The sequence below is a fragment of the Pungitius pungitius genome, chromosome 14 (genome assembly GCF_949316345.1).
Source record: "Pungitius pungitius chromosome 14, fPunPun2.1, whole genome shotgun sequence".
NCBI classification, from domain to species: domain Eukaryota; kingdom Metazoa; phylum Chordata; class Actinopteri; order Perciformes; family Gasterosteidae; genus Pungitius; species Pungitius pungitius.
The window spans coordinates 1,937,000-1,954,709 of record NC_084913.1 but is presented as its reverse complement, the minus strand read 5'-3'; the positions used below and the strand labels follow the sequence as shown (position 1 = coordinate 1,954,709).

Below are 17,710 nucleotides of genomic sequence, written 5' to 3'. Positions count from 1 at the left end.
ATATTATGGCATTAGCATGTAATAAGCAGGCTAACACACTATTGTTAAGCATGTTGGTATCTTTGAATAGCTACATTTAGCTAATATGTTGGATGCTAGCCTTGGAGTGAAGGCAAAAACAAATTTCGGTACTTCAATAGTTTTTCTGGGCTTGATCTCTTTCTAAAGACAAAAATTAAAGTTCAATGATCTTTAAATGTGTTCAGAGTTAAACCTCTTAGACAAACAAAGGATGAATGACTTCTGTTCTCGTCCGTTTTCATTTCCCAAAGTGCAAGAAGGGACTTTCTATCCAATGAGAACGTTTCGTATGCTGCACATAAATCCAGCCTTAGATGGACCAGACGGGCCGAGAGGACGACGTGAGCAGCTTCTTGTTAAAAAGGCCACAAACTGCTGCTCGTCGACTCCAAAAGTGAAACTCGTAGTTTTGTACAAAGAAAGTAGAAAAGAAACCCGGCTGAACAGGCAGCGATTACCAAAGGACACGCGAGCAGGGAAGGAGAAAGATGTGGGACAGAAAGCTCTGCTCTTGTGTTTCATGTAGAATGTGCATGCGCCACGTGCACCACGTGCACAACATGCACCTTTCTGTGAGTCACGGCTGAAGAAGAAGAAGAAGAAGAAGAAGAAGAAGAAGAAGAGGTACGAATACTGCGTAATTTAAAAAAGAGCTCTGACGGACCGGCGAACTGCACATTCACAAGAAATAGTTACCAACACAAAATATACATTCAATCCAAAAAACGTTTGTTTTTTTTTCTTTCAAAGATTAAAAACATCTCAGCGGAGGAAAAACAAAAAACTACCTCAGAACAGCGCTTCCTGCTCTCTTCTTTTTTTTATCCTCGTGTGCATCTTTGGGTGGAGGAAAGCCATTGAAGGCTCAGTCTCAGTGAGTCTCTTTCAGTCCTCTCAGCCCTCCAAGGCCGTTTCCACGGCGACTCGATTGGCCAAGATGTAATCCGTGGACGGACAGCCGTGTCCCGGATGCAGTGACCACAGCTCGGGGGGGACGTAGCTGCGGGGAAAGATGTCAACAGTTATGATTCATTAGGAACTCTACGTTTTTGCCAACAAATGAAACATCCAAGGATTTTTTTCTTTCAAAAGAACATTTTTATTTACTTATTTCCTCCTGCCCTTATTAAATTTCCTTTCGCCATTATCCTGTTTGAAGAGACTGAGACCATAAACTCATGTTTAAAATGTTCACTGAGGGAATAAATCAAGAGAGAAGTAGAGTCATTTCCTCATAGACGTTTATGGGAGCAGAGGAGTCGCCCCCTGCTGGCCACTACACAGAAGTAGAGTCATTTCCTCATAGACGTCTATGGAGCAGAGGAGTCGCCCCCTGCTGGTCACTACACAGAAGTAGAGTCATTTCCTCATAGACGTCTATGGGAGCAGAGGAGTCGCCCCCTGCTGGTCACTACACAGAAGTAGAGTCATTTCCTCATAGACGTCTATGGGAGCAGAGGAGTCGCCCCCTGCTGGTCACTACACAGAAGTAGAGTCATTTCCTCATAGACGTCTATGGGAGCAGAGGAGTCGCCCCCTGCTGGTCATTACACAGAAGTAGAGTCATTTCCTCATAGACGTCTATGGGAGCAGAGGAGTCGCCCCCTGCTGGTCACCACACAGAAGTAGAATAATTTCCTCATAGCTGTCTATGGGAGCAGAGGAGTCGCCCCCTGCTGGTCACTACACAGAATGCAGCTTTAACGCATGAAACTCACAATTCATTGCAAACTGACTGATTGGATGGTGGTCAGTTATAAATACTGCTTCAACAAGCCAGTGTTAAACTAAAGCAGAAAGGTACTTGAGGCACTACTTTATCTTCAATAATGTTCGAGGGTGTAGTACGGCGCGACAAAACCCTCGAACTGTTACATTATTGAAGATAAAGTAGTGCCTCAAGTACCTTATTGCTTTTATAACACGATTACCAGCGACATTATAAATAGGAATTAAATAGCTGCCTTTCACCACAAACTAGTTGTAGCCACCAAACGTTGTGTATCTCATTTCATCAGTCTAGAGGAAATGCGAGAGCCCCGACATGTGGTCGGACTCACAGGACGCCAGTTAAAGCCAGACCGGACCAGACCAGACCGGACCTCTGAGTCGGTGACAGGCCGCCGGTAACCACGGCGAACAGCCTCCTCCTCCGCTCACTTACTCGTTGCTCTGAAACGGCGGCGAGGCCTCCTGGTGTCCGTCCAGCATGGGGTCCTCGGGGGGTCCACGTGGGCCCTGGCCGGCGGGCTGCTGGTGGGCCGGCGGCGGCGGGGGGGCGGCATACTGGTTGTTGTCATAGAAGGTGTCGGAGCTCGGCGAGGACGACCGTTGGCTGCCGCCGCTGCTGCTGCTGGTGGTTGTGGTGGTGTTGGCATCCAGCATCTCCAGGAGGAGGTCGTACACCAGCACCACGTTCTTCCTCTTCATGGTGGACAGGTGGTCCATGCCTTTGTTACTGCAGGGAGGGAACCACGTGGCCACATGTTACAGAAGATACACATGATTCAGGGCCATTGAGAGGAGAGACGGTCCAACGGGGAGATGTTCATCAAACTCATTCACGGCTCTGCTTGTTTACGACTGAACTTTAAACGTGACGTATTGTCGTAAGTGAGCATGTTCATTATTTTTTGGGGGGAGGGGAGAGAGTTCACAACGTTCTATAACGGCTGTACCTGACGTGGCGGATGTGGGAGAGCAGCATGGTGAGGTGTCCCAGGCGGAGCGTCTGCTGCTGGGTGGACAGGCCCAGTTTGGAAATGGCCCAGACCAGCGCGTCGATCACAGAGTCCAGCAGACGCAGCAGCTTGCTGCGGCTCTCCAGCTCCTCGGCCGTCTGAGGGGAGCTCGTACACAGATCTGAAGGACACGGCACATCGGTCTCAGTGTTTCATCGGTTACGGGTGGGCCACGCGAAAAGGGAGGTGCTCTCCTGAACATATTACATACTGAACCACATATTCGAGATGAACCTATTCTTTAAAACTGTATCAGAGTTCACTGAAAGCAGGACGTCTTAAACGAAGGCATAACGTTCTGATTTTGGCCTGAAGGTGAGCTCAGGTTCATTCAACCTCTGGACACAGTGGACACTAAAAATAAACCCCGAAAGGCGCTCGCTGACCTTCGTTCACGGGGACAAAGAACCGAATAAAGGCGAAGAGGCGATTCCTGTGAGGACGCTGTTACGACCCCTCCCGTCCACTAGGGGGCAGGGTCCCATCTGATGGCTCTTTCCTTTCCTTTCAGGGGAGTTAATGGTCAGCTGACGAGCCTCACCCAGTCAGTGACCCCCCCTCTTCTCTCTCACACACGACAACGTCACTGATTACGGACTCCGTCATTTGTATAATATCATCGGTTAAATAAATGTGGTTGTTTATTGATATTATTGTTGCAACAATGGCGGCGCGACGAGAACGAAAAACAACCACGAGCTCTCAGCTGACTGCCTTTGATTAAACAGTGACAGCCCCCCCCGCTCCAAACATCTGGTGACACTGCGATGGACATTCCAGATGACAAGGACGGGGAAGCCGTAGATCACGCTGTCCACCCACCGGGATGGAGGACACGCCGGAGTCCCATCTGTCCAAATACATAAATCTCCCCCCCCCGGTTCCCTCCGACGTTTTCAGACTCCATTTCACTTCTTTCGCAACTTTGTTCTTTTTTTCCTGCTCGGAGGCCAGCTGCAGCCGAGCCGAGTCTGGCAGAGACGCCGCTCGGGAGGAACGTTGTTCCACGGTGCCAGGCGGAGAGGTCGGTCACCTCCGTGAAGCTGCACTGGAATGGGGGGGGGGGTTGGGGGGGGGGACCATGTGAGGACGCCGTGACCACTGAGGACACACGAATAGTTAAATAAAAACCAAAGTCAGAGAGCCAAAGGTCAGAAAGAGGTCGTTTCAGAGGTCATTTCCTCCCAAATGTGGTTCAGCGATGGAACTTCGGATCACGCGGCTTAAACTCTGAGGGCCCTCAGAGAGCTTCTCTGCCAGTATACATGTACCTAAAATGGTCCTTCTGATGTTACTCATAGTTCTTTTATACTGACAACATGAACGCTTATAATGATGAGGAATGTGTCGCACATTCATTGCTAATCGAAGTTAATAAAAGGTAGAGTTCCATCTTGGTAAAAACACATCTCTTTAACTCCGATTGTTGCTTTGTATCAAGTCAAAAAAATAATTAATATTTGATTTATAAAATATCAAACCGGTCGAGCATCGAGCTCTTGGTGCTGGAACAGCAACGTGGTTCAATGTGTCCGTTCAACCTGTGCTGCACCAGGAGACTTCACTCGTAAACATCTCCGCCTCCTAAAGGAGACCACCGAAATGTGACAGGCGATGTCCCCGTGTGGGTCACTGATCACTTTACAATGGACATGTGGACACTTTTGCCCGAGTGTTCAGGAGTAGTGAGGACAGCTAGTGACTCACATGTGGAAGTACACATGTGTAAGGCGCAAGCAGACGAGGACGTGGACGCTCCTCCGTCAGAGGAGAGGAACTCACTGGAGTTGAGGAGGATCATGGCCTTCAGACACACGTACTCCTCCCTCTGGAGCTTCAGCTCACGGAAGCGCGAGGTGGCGGCCAGCAGCATGTCGAAGATCTCCATGATGCCCTCCACACACTGTCCCTCCTCCCTGCAGAGACACGGAGAGAAGGTGAGAGGAGACGGGAAAAAAATTTGAAGTCTACACCCACAAACCACTTTTTCTGTATTTGAAGAATAAAGTTAATGTGTAAGTGTCCTAAAGCTGTGTAGTGACCAGCAGGGGGCGACTCCTCTGCTCCCATAGACGTCTATGAGGAAATGACTCTACTTCTGTGTAGTGACCAGCAGGGGGCGACTCCTCTGCTCCCATAGACGTCTATGAGGAAATGACTCTACTTCTGTGTAGTGACCAGCAGGGGGCGACTCCTCTGCTCCCATAGACGTCTATGAGGAAATGACTCTACTTCTGTGTAGTGACCAGCAGGGGGCGACTCCTCTGCTCCCATAGACGTCTATGAGGAAATGACTCTACTTCTGTGTAGTGACCAGCAGGGGGCGACTCCTCTGCTCCCATAGACGTCTATGAGGAAATGACTCTACTTCTGTGTAGTGACCAGCAGGGGGCGACTCCTCTGCTCCCATAGACGTCTATGAGGAAATGACTCTACTTTTCTCTTGGTTTATTGCCTCAGTAAACATTGTAAACATGAGTTTATGGTCTCAGTCTCTAGTTTCAAGTCTGTCTGCCTGTCTGTTACAGCGAGAGGATCCTCCGTGTTGTGAAAACACATCAAGGTCAAGCTAAGCCTATAGTGATGGTCTCCATGGCAACTAGGAGAGAAAGGTCAAACATTAAAAACTCAACAAAGACTCAAAGAATCTCTCTCTTACTCTACTTTGTGCCTCCACCTCCAACAAAAATACTTAAATTAACCCTAACCCTTAATTACATTGTACAGTGTGTGTGAGAGAGAGAGAGAGAGAGCTGTACACATCCTACTTTTTTTTCATCCTGTTTGACGCATGTTAGATAAAACTACAGGCCAAAAATAAATGAATAAAATGTGTTTTTGTAAGGGTTAAAAGATGTTCCCTTCAGAGTGAATGCAGCCACACACACACACACACACACACACACACACACACAGTTTGTGTGGTTGCATTATCCAGCCGATAATGTGCTCCGTCACTCGGCTGCACTTTGGACTCTGCAAAGAACACTTGGCTTTAATGTTTCATTAACTCCTGCCTGACACAAACCGGCGGATGGAGAGCACCGGTGTCCACGAGGAGGCCGGCAGAGCGGCGGCGTAATTACGCCGTGTTTACCAGGAAGAACAAAAGGGTGAAGCGCAGAGTGTGGCTCAAGTTGAAGGTCAGAGAGAAAGGGAACCCGGAGAGATAAAAGGCTTTTGGCAGAGAAAAGGAGTCAACAGACCAGAAGAGAGGAGATATTTCTGCAGCAAGTGTTACTGATATATTTTCAGTTTCAAGGTCCCCGTGAAGCTTCGTCACCTCTGTGCGACAATGTGGGTTAAAGGTTACAGCGTGACCGCCGTCGCTGTTGTGATGATCCAAGCTGCAGACATACTCACATCCTTTAAATGAGAAGTGTGATTCAACATTATAGAAAAGATATAATGAATCTCAGGCTCCTCCCATCTCTCATCGTTACTTTTAAAGAGAAACAAAGGTCATAAAAGGAATCACGCAGCAGACTCTGCTTGGAGTGGAAACTTATTTGTCTTATTTTCTAGTTTCACTGCCTCAGATTGCAATGGATTGAAGGCCAAAACAAAGTATTTTTAGTACTGTGCAAGGCAATATGTCAGATCCCTGATCCATCGCAGCGGGGCAGCTCCCTACACAGAGGAGTCACTTCACTTGGTAACATCTTGATTTGCTTCAACAACACTATTAAGATTAAGATAAAAGCCACAAATCGACGCATCGCGTTGATGTCGCACATCTGATCTGAAGACACGGCTGTGGAGTGTGTGAGGAGTGTGTGAGGAGTGTGTGAGGAGCGCATCTCTGCAGAAAACTGCTGAATCTGCCACGAAAGAGGAGCAGCCGAGCCGCTCACCGGTTCAGTTTGAAGTCCGGAGAGAAGATGAGCTTCCCGGGATGATCCACCGACCTCCAGATGAGCCCCAGCATCAGGATCTCCAGCCAGCAGCACTTGAGCAGGTGGATCTGGTCCGCAAGGCTCAGCTCCACGAAGCCTGAGGACAAACCACACAGCAGCAAAACATGACCTTCATGTTCACCCTAGAAGGAAAAAGCCCTGTTACAGGCTGCAGAGGATGCAGAGAGCCACATGGGGACAGAACTCAAACAGTGGTGAGGTGGTTGTATTTAGCTCTGTGGATAACTGAGAGGTAACAAAGCCCCGTCCTCCGCACTTCTGTCTACATGAAGGGAAAAGAGTATGGTCCTTATTGTAGAAAAGACATCCCACAACTGAGAGGCTTTGTGATCCCTTCACATTAACACCTTACCCGGGGAGTTACCTGCTGGGCTGAACACTAGCTGAGAGGAGGAAAAGAGGAAAGGAGAGGAGGAGGAGGAGAATAAAAAAAGAAAAGTCGAGGCGGAGACACAAGACAGGAGGAAATTCCAATTGTAGATGCAAAAGGTCCATTATGAACATATCCGTTTACCCACTAAGGCGCGGCTCGGTGTGTGTTTCACCCTCAGAGTCTCACATGATGGGGACAGAAGCTGCCTCCACTGACCGAGGGTCAAGGGTCAACGCTAACGAACCCTCCGAATGCCCTGGCCGTTTCACCCTATAAGGCCCCACAGAAAGCCTCCAGTCTTAAGGACTCAGGCTTCGTCCTGCAACGAGCACTCACATCAAGCCGCCATTCGGAGCTTACCCGGGATCTTCTTGGCCCAGCTGATCATGAGCACCAGCTCTTTGTCGGCCAGGTTGGTGAGGGACATCATCATGCTGGCCTGGGTGAAGGGCTTCTTCAGGTCCTCCATGAGAAAGATCTCCGGAGGCTCCGCCTCCATGATGCGGGAGATGAACTCCTCGGGGCTCATGGCCGAGTGGTGGGCGTGGTGCGCCTGGGGCAGCGGGGTGAGCGTGCCGAGCGGAGCCTCCAGGTGGAGGTGCCTCTGGGCTCGGGCACCCGGTCCCGCCCGGACCAAACCCCTGTCGGAGGGATCCCGGGGCGGGAGCCCACCGCGGCGGTGTCGGGATCCTCGGTAGCTGCAGCGCTCGCGTCGTACACCTGGTGCGTTAAAACAGAGGAGAAATAAGAGGACGCGGTTTCCACCTCTGATCTACACAGAAGCTTCTTGAGTTAAAGCGTCATTCTGTGCAGTGACCAGCAGGGGGCGACTCCTCTGCTCCCATAGACGTCTATGAGGAAATGACTCTAGTTCTGTGCAGTGACCAGCAGGGGGCGACTCCTCTGCTCCCATAGACGTCTATGATGAAATGATTCTAGTTCTGTGCAGTGACCAGCAGGGGGCGACTCTTCTGCTCCCATAGACGTCCATGAGGAAATGACTCTACTTCTGTGTAGTGACCAGCAGGGGGCGACTCCTCTGCTCCCATAGACGTCTATGAGGAAATGACTCTACTTCTGTGTAGTGACCAGCAGGGGGCGACTCCTCTGCTCCCATAGACGTCTATGAGGAAATGACACTACTTCTGTGTAGTGACCAGCAGGGGGCAACTCCTCTGCTCCCATAGACGTCTATGAGGAAATGACTCTACTTCTGTGTAGTGACCAGCAGGGGGCGACTCCTCTGCTCCCATAGACGTCTATGAGGAAATGACTCTACTTCTGTGCAGTGACCAGCAGGGGGCGACTCCTCTGCTCCCATAGACGTCTATGAGGAAATGACTCTACTTCTCTCTGGATTTATTCCCTCAGTAAACATTATAAAACATGAGTTTATGGTCTCAATCTCTGGTTCCAAGTCTTTTTCAACACAGCATGATGTTCATTTAGTGAATGATACATTTTTACTTTCAGGGCTTTTAGAGCCGCAAGATGACAATCAATCAAATAACCGTAACATGGTGGCACCTACCGCACTTCATCATGCCCACTTCGTAGCATTTCCGCAGGCGGCAGGCCTGGCAGCTTTTGCGTCGGTTCTTGTCGATGGTGCATTGGTTGGTGGCGGGGCAGATGTAGTCGTTGTGTCCTAAGAGGGGAGGCAGAGGCGCATGGTGGAGTTACTCCACGAGGAGCGAGGTCTGATGAGGAACCATCACGTACGGGGGGAGAGGACCTGATACCTTGGATGCTCCTCTTGAAGAAAGCCTTGCAGCCCTCGCAGGACCACACGCCGTAGTGGTAGCCCGAGGCGTAGTCGTGGCACACGGCGCAGAAGTGCATGTCGGCTTTTCCCACCGCGGACGAACACAAGGAGGAGTTCACGCCTTCCGCTCCTTCCCCGGATCTCTTTCCCAGCGCCTTGTTACAGCTGATGATAGAGCTGCAGGAGGACACAGACAATGTGTGAAATAAAAGGACAACTTGACATTTTGAAATTTATATCATCCGCCCGTCATTAGACTCCGGCAGAAATTCAACTTCGACGAAAAAATTGCATCGGGAAACTGCTCAGTTTTCATCACTGAAAATGATGGGTCCTTAAATATCCATCATCCGTGGCAACTAGGATTATGATTGTCATCTTAATGTGGTGGAACTGACACTGGCTGAATATGAAAGTGCAAATCCTAAATCAGCTGCTACTAAACACAGAAACTTCTGTGCACCTGCAAACAAACGTATTTCAAGATGGCGGCGGCGGGATGGACAAACTCGAGGCCTCCACGGACCAATGGGTGCCATGGAGATGGGTACGTCCTCTTACATACAGCCCAACCATTTTCAAACTTCTGTCCGTGTGCCGGCTTTCATTCAACGGTCACCTTAGCTGTAGAGTACTTCTCTCTGGGTCCCTCACACTACCAAAAATACCCGGACAACGAGACAGAAATATTTCACTCATTCAGCTCTTTCAAAAAACCCAGCCAACCAACTGTTGTACGCGAGAAGGAAAGCACGCCATGAACTTCGTTTTGACTGATGTTCTGTTCCAGATTTACACGGTTTTCTCATTCAATTCAGTGAGAAAGTTTGTCCAAACCTTTGACTGGTGCTGTGTACAGGCTCTTGATTTAGGTATTTGTGACCTTGCCTTTGACGTTAATTAACCATCGTCCACTTGTTGTTACGTCTACGGAGACTCAGCTGTGAGATGGGAGGCGTCGCCTCTCAACATGCCGACAGCCACCAGCCACCAGCTACCAGCCACCAGCCACCAGCTACCAGCGCTAACGGCTCAAACAGCGCTAACTACATCCAGAGGTCCGACAAGAGTCCGTTACCTGAGGGGGGAACCGGAGGCTGCGGTGCAGAGCCCATGGGACGCGCTCACGTGCACTAAAAGCATGCGCTGTCGGCCCGGCTATGTCAACAAAGCAAAAGGGGGGGGGGGGGGGGGGGAGGAGGAGGAGGTCTGGCAACGACACACACAGGGAGAAATACTTCATTCTCTGCTCATGGAGACGTTGTTTAGAGACAGCGAAGGATTGTTTGGTGCTGTATTGCTGCTCAGAAGGTTAAACAGGTTCTTTAAAGACACTGCGGGTGTCGTGCAATGAATCATCCGCAGTCCCTATGATGTGCCCTATGACGAAGCTCCTCGGCTCCTGCAGTTCCATTTAGACAAAGGTAATAGCAGGTTTCCCCCCCCCCCCCCCCGGACTGCCCACCTGGCACTCACCCAACCATTCATCTCCATTCACGGCGCTTACAGTACTTAGTCCACGTGTCTCCTACCTGCCGGCCAGGCCGTGGGGTTTGGCCTCCAGCCACGGCGCGTGGGGGCCGGGCTCGCTGTAGAGGAGGGGCTGGGGGCAGCGCAGAGTCACCGAGGGCATGCCGGGGTGGCCGCTGGAGGGCCAGAAGGCCGACGGGCTGAGGGGGGGGCACAGGGACGACGGGCTGTCGGTGACGGGCGGCCGTGCGTAGCTCAGCACGGACGGGCTGTAGTAGGTCAGCGGGCCGTGGTTGTACTCGTGGCCGCTGTCCGTGTACGGGGAGGGGATGCAGACGGCCTGGCCGTCCATGCCCCGGGGGGGGCTGTACACGTCGGGCGGGGGTCCGCGGGGGCCGGGCCCCTCTGAGGGTCTGCTGGAGTCCACCTCCTGGAGCTGAAGCAGCGGTAACGGGTTAGCGTCCAGCCTCGGGGAGGAGGCCATGTCGGGGGGGGGGGGGGATCTGCTCTTCAGAGGGACGCTGGATGTGGGGGGGGGCAGGGGGGAACTGGTTCCTCTAGTGCATGTTGTAGTGAAGGCAAGACCTGTGGTAGAGGGGGGGGGGGGGACCACACATATTAAACCCATTTTAAAATAAAACCCTTGCTGTTTGAAACAAGGGGAAAAGGTTTCAAAGCCATGAAAACAGTTTCTGTATAATTTAACTCTTCTGCAGTGTTGTTGCAGCCGGTTGGATTCGTTCGTGATGAAACACTCATTTGGAAACGTGAGGCATAAACACGGATCACGTGACTTCCTGTTGGAGTGGACGCTGACTTTGTCAACAAAACACAACGTCACGGAAGGCTTCTAATGAATCACAGATCGGACGCCGCTGCCTCGGTGAGGCTCGGTTCATCGGGAGGTGACACATATTATGGGATGCTCTCTGTGCCGAGTGCCTCGGGGTCAGTGGGTCAGCCGAGGCACCGGACCTTCAGCAGAACACATTTATGAGCCCAATTTCCCCCGAAGGAGCTATTTCAGGGATTTTTCTGGGAACTCAGGAACTTCACCTGAGTTTAAACGGAAAGAACCGGGGGGGCGGGCGGGGGGGCAAATGTAATCTCGGTGGTTTGCTGCTTGTGCCCCACAGAAGGCTGGAGCCGGTGCTTCGGGTGGTGTTTGAGGCGCTTCACCGTGACACCATCTACGATTCAACCTGAAACCCTACGTCATTAGAGGATTCAATGCAGTTACACATTAAAGCACACAACAAAGGAAGAAGCACTGATCTTTTCAGTGGTTTATTAAAAATTAAAAATCACAATTGTTCTCATATTTACAATTTGCTCTTTGAGCCTAAACTAAAATTCGCAGGTGGTCTCCATGACTACCAGTTGGCCTTGACCACCTCCCCGATATCATGAACGGACACTTTATCATGGATGAGGTTTTTTTTTTTTTTAAAGCTTAAATGAGAAATTTATGACATTAGTGCATTTATAAAAGGTATGATGAAACCAACTTGAACCTCTTGTACAAAAAGAGAGAGCGATTTAGGCGAGGAATACAAAAGGTGTTCTTGCACAAGGACCATTGACTTTGTGATATCTTTGAAAAAAATCTTGCCTTTTCTTGCCGGTTTTACCAGTTTTGGGCCGCTGCCATGTTGTTTTAATGCATCCAGTGAGTAAAAGTGAGATGAGGTAGAGACCCAGTTTACCACTCTGTATGAGACCTGTCAATCACAGTAAGCCCCACCCTAAAAAATACCTTGTGTTTAACTCTAAATGGACCATCATCCACTAAATGAACATCACGCTGTATTGAAAAAGACTTGAAACTAGAGACTGAGACCATAAACTCATGTTTACAATGTTTACTGAGGGAATAAATCAAGTAGAGTCACTTTCTCATTGACTCATAGTCGCCCCCCCCACGGCCATCAGCAACAAAAGTCGCGGTCCACTTTTACCAAAATCCCGAGAAAAGTATAAAGCTCCCTCTCTACGAAGCCCAGGTTGACAACAACACTTAAATTAAAGTGAATCCACGGAGGAGCAGATCCATCCCACAGAAACAAAGCTTCAGTACCGCCGATACCTGTGGAGGAGGCCGCCTGCCAAACAGTGGTCGATGGCATCAACAGTCAACATGTGCATCACACATGTCAGGTCAGAGCGGCCTCACACAAGACAATGCACTCACCTCCTGGTTCAACCTGAACGTCGGCTTTCTTCAAGGTACATCTGAAAATGCCATTTTTAGTCCCATTTAAAAAAAACCAAAGTCTCCCACCAACCCACCTGGAGGCATCTTTGACCTCCTTTTGTAGCACAAAGGCCACATGTCCTGGTGTGCGCTGCAGCAGCATACATTTAGACGTCCATCATCGCGACGTGTTGATATTAAACATCACATCTTGTACTGTAAACATGGTGCAACATTTCACTGTTGGCACATTTCAGAGCAGCTTTGAGCTCACTGTTGGTTTTGATCCTTTTAAGGTCGTGTGGTTGAAGTTTAAGGTTCGACAAATGGACATTTTAATGTGACCATGAGAGTTGAACTTTTTTTAAACCAACAAAATCAAGGTTCATAAATGGTGCAACTTAACTGGGGACGGGGGGGCACGGGGGGGGGGGCAACTGGCTTTTAATGTTTTTTAATTAAACCGAGATTAACCAGATGACAGTGACAGAGGTGATTATGGTAAAACCATATATAAATAAATAAAAAGCCGTGTGGATTGGTGTCAGTTGCTCTACAGTCTGTGACTAACAGACATTTAGACAAACATTCAGATCCCAACGCTAACACACGTCGCACAACATCGCACAACACGTCAAAGTCAAAGAGATTTAAACGCCTCACCTGCTTCTGCTGCGCGACGCTTTCACTGCTTCACTAAAAAAAACTGTTTTGTCAGAAGGTTTCAGCGAAGTTTGAGCTTTGGACAGCGCGGCGCTCATGGCAGCCGTCCATGACAAACCAGCGGCCGGGCCGGGGTCAAAGGGCACGGCCTTTTAATGCAACTCGCATTCATTCACGTGTCGCATCGAACAAAACCCAGACTTCAAAAGGCTTTGAACGCGGATGTACGCGGCTCCTTTGGCTCGTTTTCGATGATCGTGTCAATCGTCGTAGCAGCAGCAAGCGACACGATCCTCCTTAGTGCCGCGATGTCTATTAAACTACCGCCAATCACCTTAAAACGGGCATTTCTTTTATTCAAAGCTCTCATGAGATAAACAGAGTTTAGATACTAAAAAGGACCAGTTAAAGCATCTTCGCAAACCATTTTTTGACGCTTTATTTTCTATATTGAGGTTTCTACTGAAAACAAGGTACAAAACTCCAAATCAATAAATGGCAACAGTGAAACCCGACTGGTCACCAATCATGTAACCCTTCCTAAAAAAAGTATCTCATGTGAAGATAAAAATAATGCTGCTTATGTTAATACTAAAATAAGAAGGTTTTCTACTCCATTTAAAATCTAAATCTGTTTTTTGTATATTGTAGTACATTTATTTCATAGTTGAGTCCAAATATGTTGTAAAAAAACAGCACTGTTAGATTCAAAAATGAACAACAACGAACAGCGAGTCCATCTGAGACCCTGTTGACCCTGACAAGATATCCGGCTTTTTCATCTTCTCATAATGGGAAATCTATAAAGAAAAAAACTCTCTGCTGATGCCGTTTCCGACCCAAAGTGTGGCTCAGGTCGCCAACCTTCGGATGATAGAAGATAAACACAAAATTTTTTGGGGGGAGCTGCTGAACACATCGGTTCCAACACATCGGGAACCGCTCCAGAGGGCACGTGATGCCTTCAGGCTCCAACAAAGCCAACGAATCCAGCAACACGGAATACCACGAGAGAACAGGACAAAGCATCAATACGCCTCAGCGGATAAAGCACCTATATTCAAAGCCTGTTTATTCCTTGTGTACAAAAAACGAGAGGAATGGTCCGGCTTCGAGCCAGCGGCACATACCGAAACAAAGAACCCCCCCCTCCCCCCCAACCCCTCCTCCCACACACACACACTGCATATCCATCAGCCCGGCCCAACTCCAGCAGAGAGGCTGCAGCAACAGGTTGGGTCTAAATACAGAATATAGAGGCTCACTTTGAAAGTTTGAAGATCTAAAAACACCAGGAACAGAAGATGATTTAATTCATTTGTTTCTCACACAAAACAAAGTCGTTTTTGTTATGAAGAACAGTGACAGTTTCAGCTTGTCATTTTCAGTTCATCCAACAAAACAAAACACGTTACAAATAAAGAGCTGAAATGAATGTGTCGTTCTTCTGTGAGGCAGCAGAGAAGGTTTGCGGTGAGGGAAATGCTACTACAGGGTCCCCACCGGTCCCCATCAGTCCCCATCAGTCCCCACGGGTCCCCACCGGTCCCCATCAGTCCCCACCGGTCCCCATCAGTCCCCACCGGTCCCCATCAGTCCCCATCAGTCCTCACGCGTCCCCACGGGTCCCCACCGGTCCCCATCGGTCCCCATCAGTCCCCACCGGTCCCCATCAGTCCCCATCAGTCCTCACGCGTCCCCACGGGTCCCCATCGGTCCCCATCAGTCCTCACGCGTCCCCACCGGTCCCCATCAGTCCCCATCGGTCCCCATCAGTCCCCATCAGTCCCCATCAGTCCCCACGCGTCCCCACGGGTCCCCACCGGTCCCCATCAGTCCCCATCAGTCCCCACGGGTCCCCATCGGTCCCCCAAGGAGCCTCACGAGGCCTCCGCTGAATGGACACCCCACCCGCTGCCCCACCACCTCCCCCCCCTGCCGAGGAGGGGGGCGGTCCGCGTGGAGGTTGCACCCTCCGGGCGACCTGAGGTTGGAGCGGAGGAGGAGGCGCCGTGACCTTCACGAGGTCTTTTCCTTTCCCCGTCTCCTCTTTGCCGGCGCCGGGCGGTCGGAATGCTCCTCGGCGTGGGCGAGACCCGCAGCACGGAAGGGGATGTGCTTGGACTCCGGCTTCTTATTTGTGGTAACGGCAGGACTTCCCTCCGTCCTCTGCCCCCCCCCTCCCCGTCCCCCCCCACACATCGACTCCCCCTCAGCGCCGTGGAATAAGGAATCTGGTATTTACACCAACAGGCAGATTGTGATTGCAGCTCGCAGAGTGGTGTCAAGGCTGACGCCCCCCCGCCCCCCCCCCCAGGAGCAGCAGCCCGGCGGCGAGGGGCACCTTTTGTTGACGAGGTGCAATGATTACAACACCCGCTCCCTTTAAAAAAGGCAGTTTGTGACAGTTTAAAAATGCAAAGATTAAAGGCACGTTTTGTTCTGCAGACAGAACGAAACGGGCCTTTAATCTTAATAATCTCAATAACTGGTTGACCAGTGATGGTCGGATGGATTTAAGCTGCTGTTTGGTGGTTTTTGGTCACTTTTTGATCTCTCGGATGCTGGTGAGCGGCAGAGAGAGGCGATTTAGTGACAAAGTGGCTGCACACAAATATCTAGATGAACTACAACTGCGTTCTTTAAAAAAGATCCACATTAAATGTCAATTACATTTTTTTTCACAAGTATGATTTTGTCAGAAATTATTATTTTTTCAATACATTTGAATGTGCAACAAAAACTGAAATAAAAACTTCTATTTTTCTGGGCTCCAGTCTGACATCCGTCCCTTTGAGAACTGGTTTTCACTGTAAGATAAATAAATATTTTGTGAATATGGACACTTCTCATCATCTTATTGTGTGGAACAACTAAAGGATCCACACCTATCACATTTATTTTGGTCTTTCCCCAGACTATCATGCACAAGTAGTTTCCTATTAGTGGAGGAATACTCTACAAAATAAGAAAAGCTTTAAGTTGTTCATTGAGTTTTTTGGGAAGGTTCGACACGCGGCTGTTGTATAAAACATCCACGCGACCTTCTGCGTGTTGCATCTCACCAACAGCAACAGCCAGATGAAGAGGTGGACGCTGATTCTGCAGACTTGAAGCCCTCGTGGACCGAGCACCTGTCGGAGCCTCCGACACGCGCCGCGGGTCACACTTCTGCCGCGCGCCTCCGAACGCACACGTGACAAATGAAAAAAAGTGTTCCATCGTGGCACAAACCTGGGTCTCAGCTGCCGGCGGCCACCGCAGGAAAAGATCGGCTGTCGGTGGACTTTCTCTCCGCCGCGGAACCCGGTCACCGACGGAGCGGAGGAGCAGAAGCCGTGACGCGTAAAAGCGGAACTAGGACCGGGCATCGTGTTCCTGCGCGTTATTCCTCCGGGAGCGTCTCCATTCCCGGCTCGTCATTAGTAGGTCCCCTCGGGCTCTCTCCGTCTATCAGAGTGCCAGGTCTAACATTTGGGCTGATTTTTTTGGAGACGTCACTGGCACCGCCCTTTTTGGAGAGGTGCCCAGCTGTGGTGCGCACGAAAGGAGGGTTAGAAACTTTTACTGAAATATGTTGTTAACACCCTGAGAATAAACATGGTGTGTATTTATTACAACCCCACAGTAGTTATATTATAACAAATTGTTATATTTTAAAAATCACAATTCAGAAAAGACCGATCGGACTCCTTCATCCGCACGGAGTTAATGATTAAAAGAGGTGGAACCAGACCAAAACAACTCGGGTCCAAAAGTGCCTCAGAGCACGATCTGAATCAGACTTGGATATTTATGTACTCATTAAACTGCAGTAGATTTACAACGAAGAGAAAAGAGCCAATCTGGATGAAAGTGAAATAAAAAACATCAAAGTGTGTCCAGCTGCTGCCTCTTCGGTTCGGACTCCTTTCAAAGACTTTTCTTCACTTACGGTTTATTAGAACATCTGAGTCACTGTAGTTCATCTGGATGACTTAAATTAACATTGAGCAGTCACAATAAAAAAAATCAAAACTATTATCTATTACATAACGACTACTATCTGTTTTCTATTGTTTGGTTAGTTGGCCACGTGGGCCTCTGGTGCATTGGGACCATGCACAGGATCTGATCCGCACTGCGTGAGATACAACAAACAGGGGCCCAGTATGTTGCATTGTGAGTTGCTGCAGAGACACAATGTCAGCGCACATTCCCCTGAATTGACTCCTGAGAAAGTTTGTGAGGAGTTTCTTTATCCATTGATTTAACTATTAAGAATAAAAACATCATAACTTTGTTTTACCGGCGAACCGACCGACCTCCAGAGGCTGCGTCCTTCTCAGAGTTCTCTGCTTAGACCTTTTGGCGATGACAAAGAAAACAGCCCACATGCCCCATTGGTCACGATTCCACCGTTGATGTATATTTTCTAAACTCCTCCTGGCGCTTTGAGGTCATCCTGTTTTATTTCAGCCGTAATCCACATGCTGCTCAGGGTTGTACGTTCGCACATTTCACGGATGAAATGGGGTCACTTAACGGAGGTGAATCGCAAAGCCTGTTTGACATTTTTAAAATAGT

General features: G+C 49.4%; 1 protein-coding gene across 5 annotated transcripts; it reads right to left on the bottom strand.

Moving 5' to 3' along the window:
- Nucleotides 1-833: 833 nt before the first annotated feature.
- On the bottom strand, nucleotides 834-16,614 carry esr2b (estrogen receptor 2b). 5 transcript variants are annotated; one of them, XM_037486141.2, is made up of 11 exons: nucleotides 13,145-13,194; nucleotides 12,577-12,697; nucleotides 10,350-10,872; nucleotides 8,795-8,994; nucleotides 8,584-8,700; nucleotides 7,413-7,772; nucleotides 6,617-6,755; nucleotides 4,545-4,678; nucleotides 2,700-2,883; nucleotides 2,186-2,479; nucleotides 834-1,021 (listed from the first exon to the last, which is right to left on the bottom strand). In XM_037486141.2, the coding sequence occupies exons 2-11, from the start codon at nucleotides 12,617-12,619 to the stop codon at nucleotides 916-918; spliced, it is 2,100 nt and encodes a 699-aa protein (XP_037342038.2). In that variant the 5' UTR covers nucleotides 12,620-12,697; nucleotides 13,145-13,194; the 3' UTR covers nucleotides 834-915. The 5 variants fall into 5 exon arrangements, with proteins under 5 accessions (XP_037342038.2, XP_037342037.2, XP_037342040.2 ...); XM_037486140.2 differs by lacking the exons at nucleotides 12,577-12,697; nucleotides 13,145-13,194 and adding an exon at nucleotides 16,379-16,614; XM_037486143.2 differs by lacking the exon at nucleotides 12,577-12,697 and having other exon boundaries at nucleotides 13,145-13,210.
- Between the last annotated feature and the right edge of the window lie 1,096 nt (nucleotides 16,615-17,710).

Coding starts and splice junctions, on each gene's coding strand:
- esr2b (XM_037486141.2), bottom strand. CDS start 12,619: ATGTGGCCTTTGTGCTACAAAAGGAGGTCAAAGATGCCTCCAG. Junction 4,679..6,616: donor CCGGACTTCAAACTGAACCG/GTGAGCGGCTCG, acceptor GTGTCTCTGCAG/GGAGGAGGGACAGTGTGTGG. Junction 2,480..2,699: donor TCCCACATCCGCCACGTCAG/GTACAGCCGTTA, acceptor CCCTCCCTGCAG/TAACAAAGGCATGGACCACC.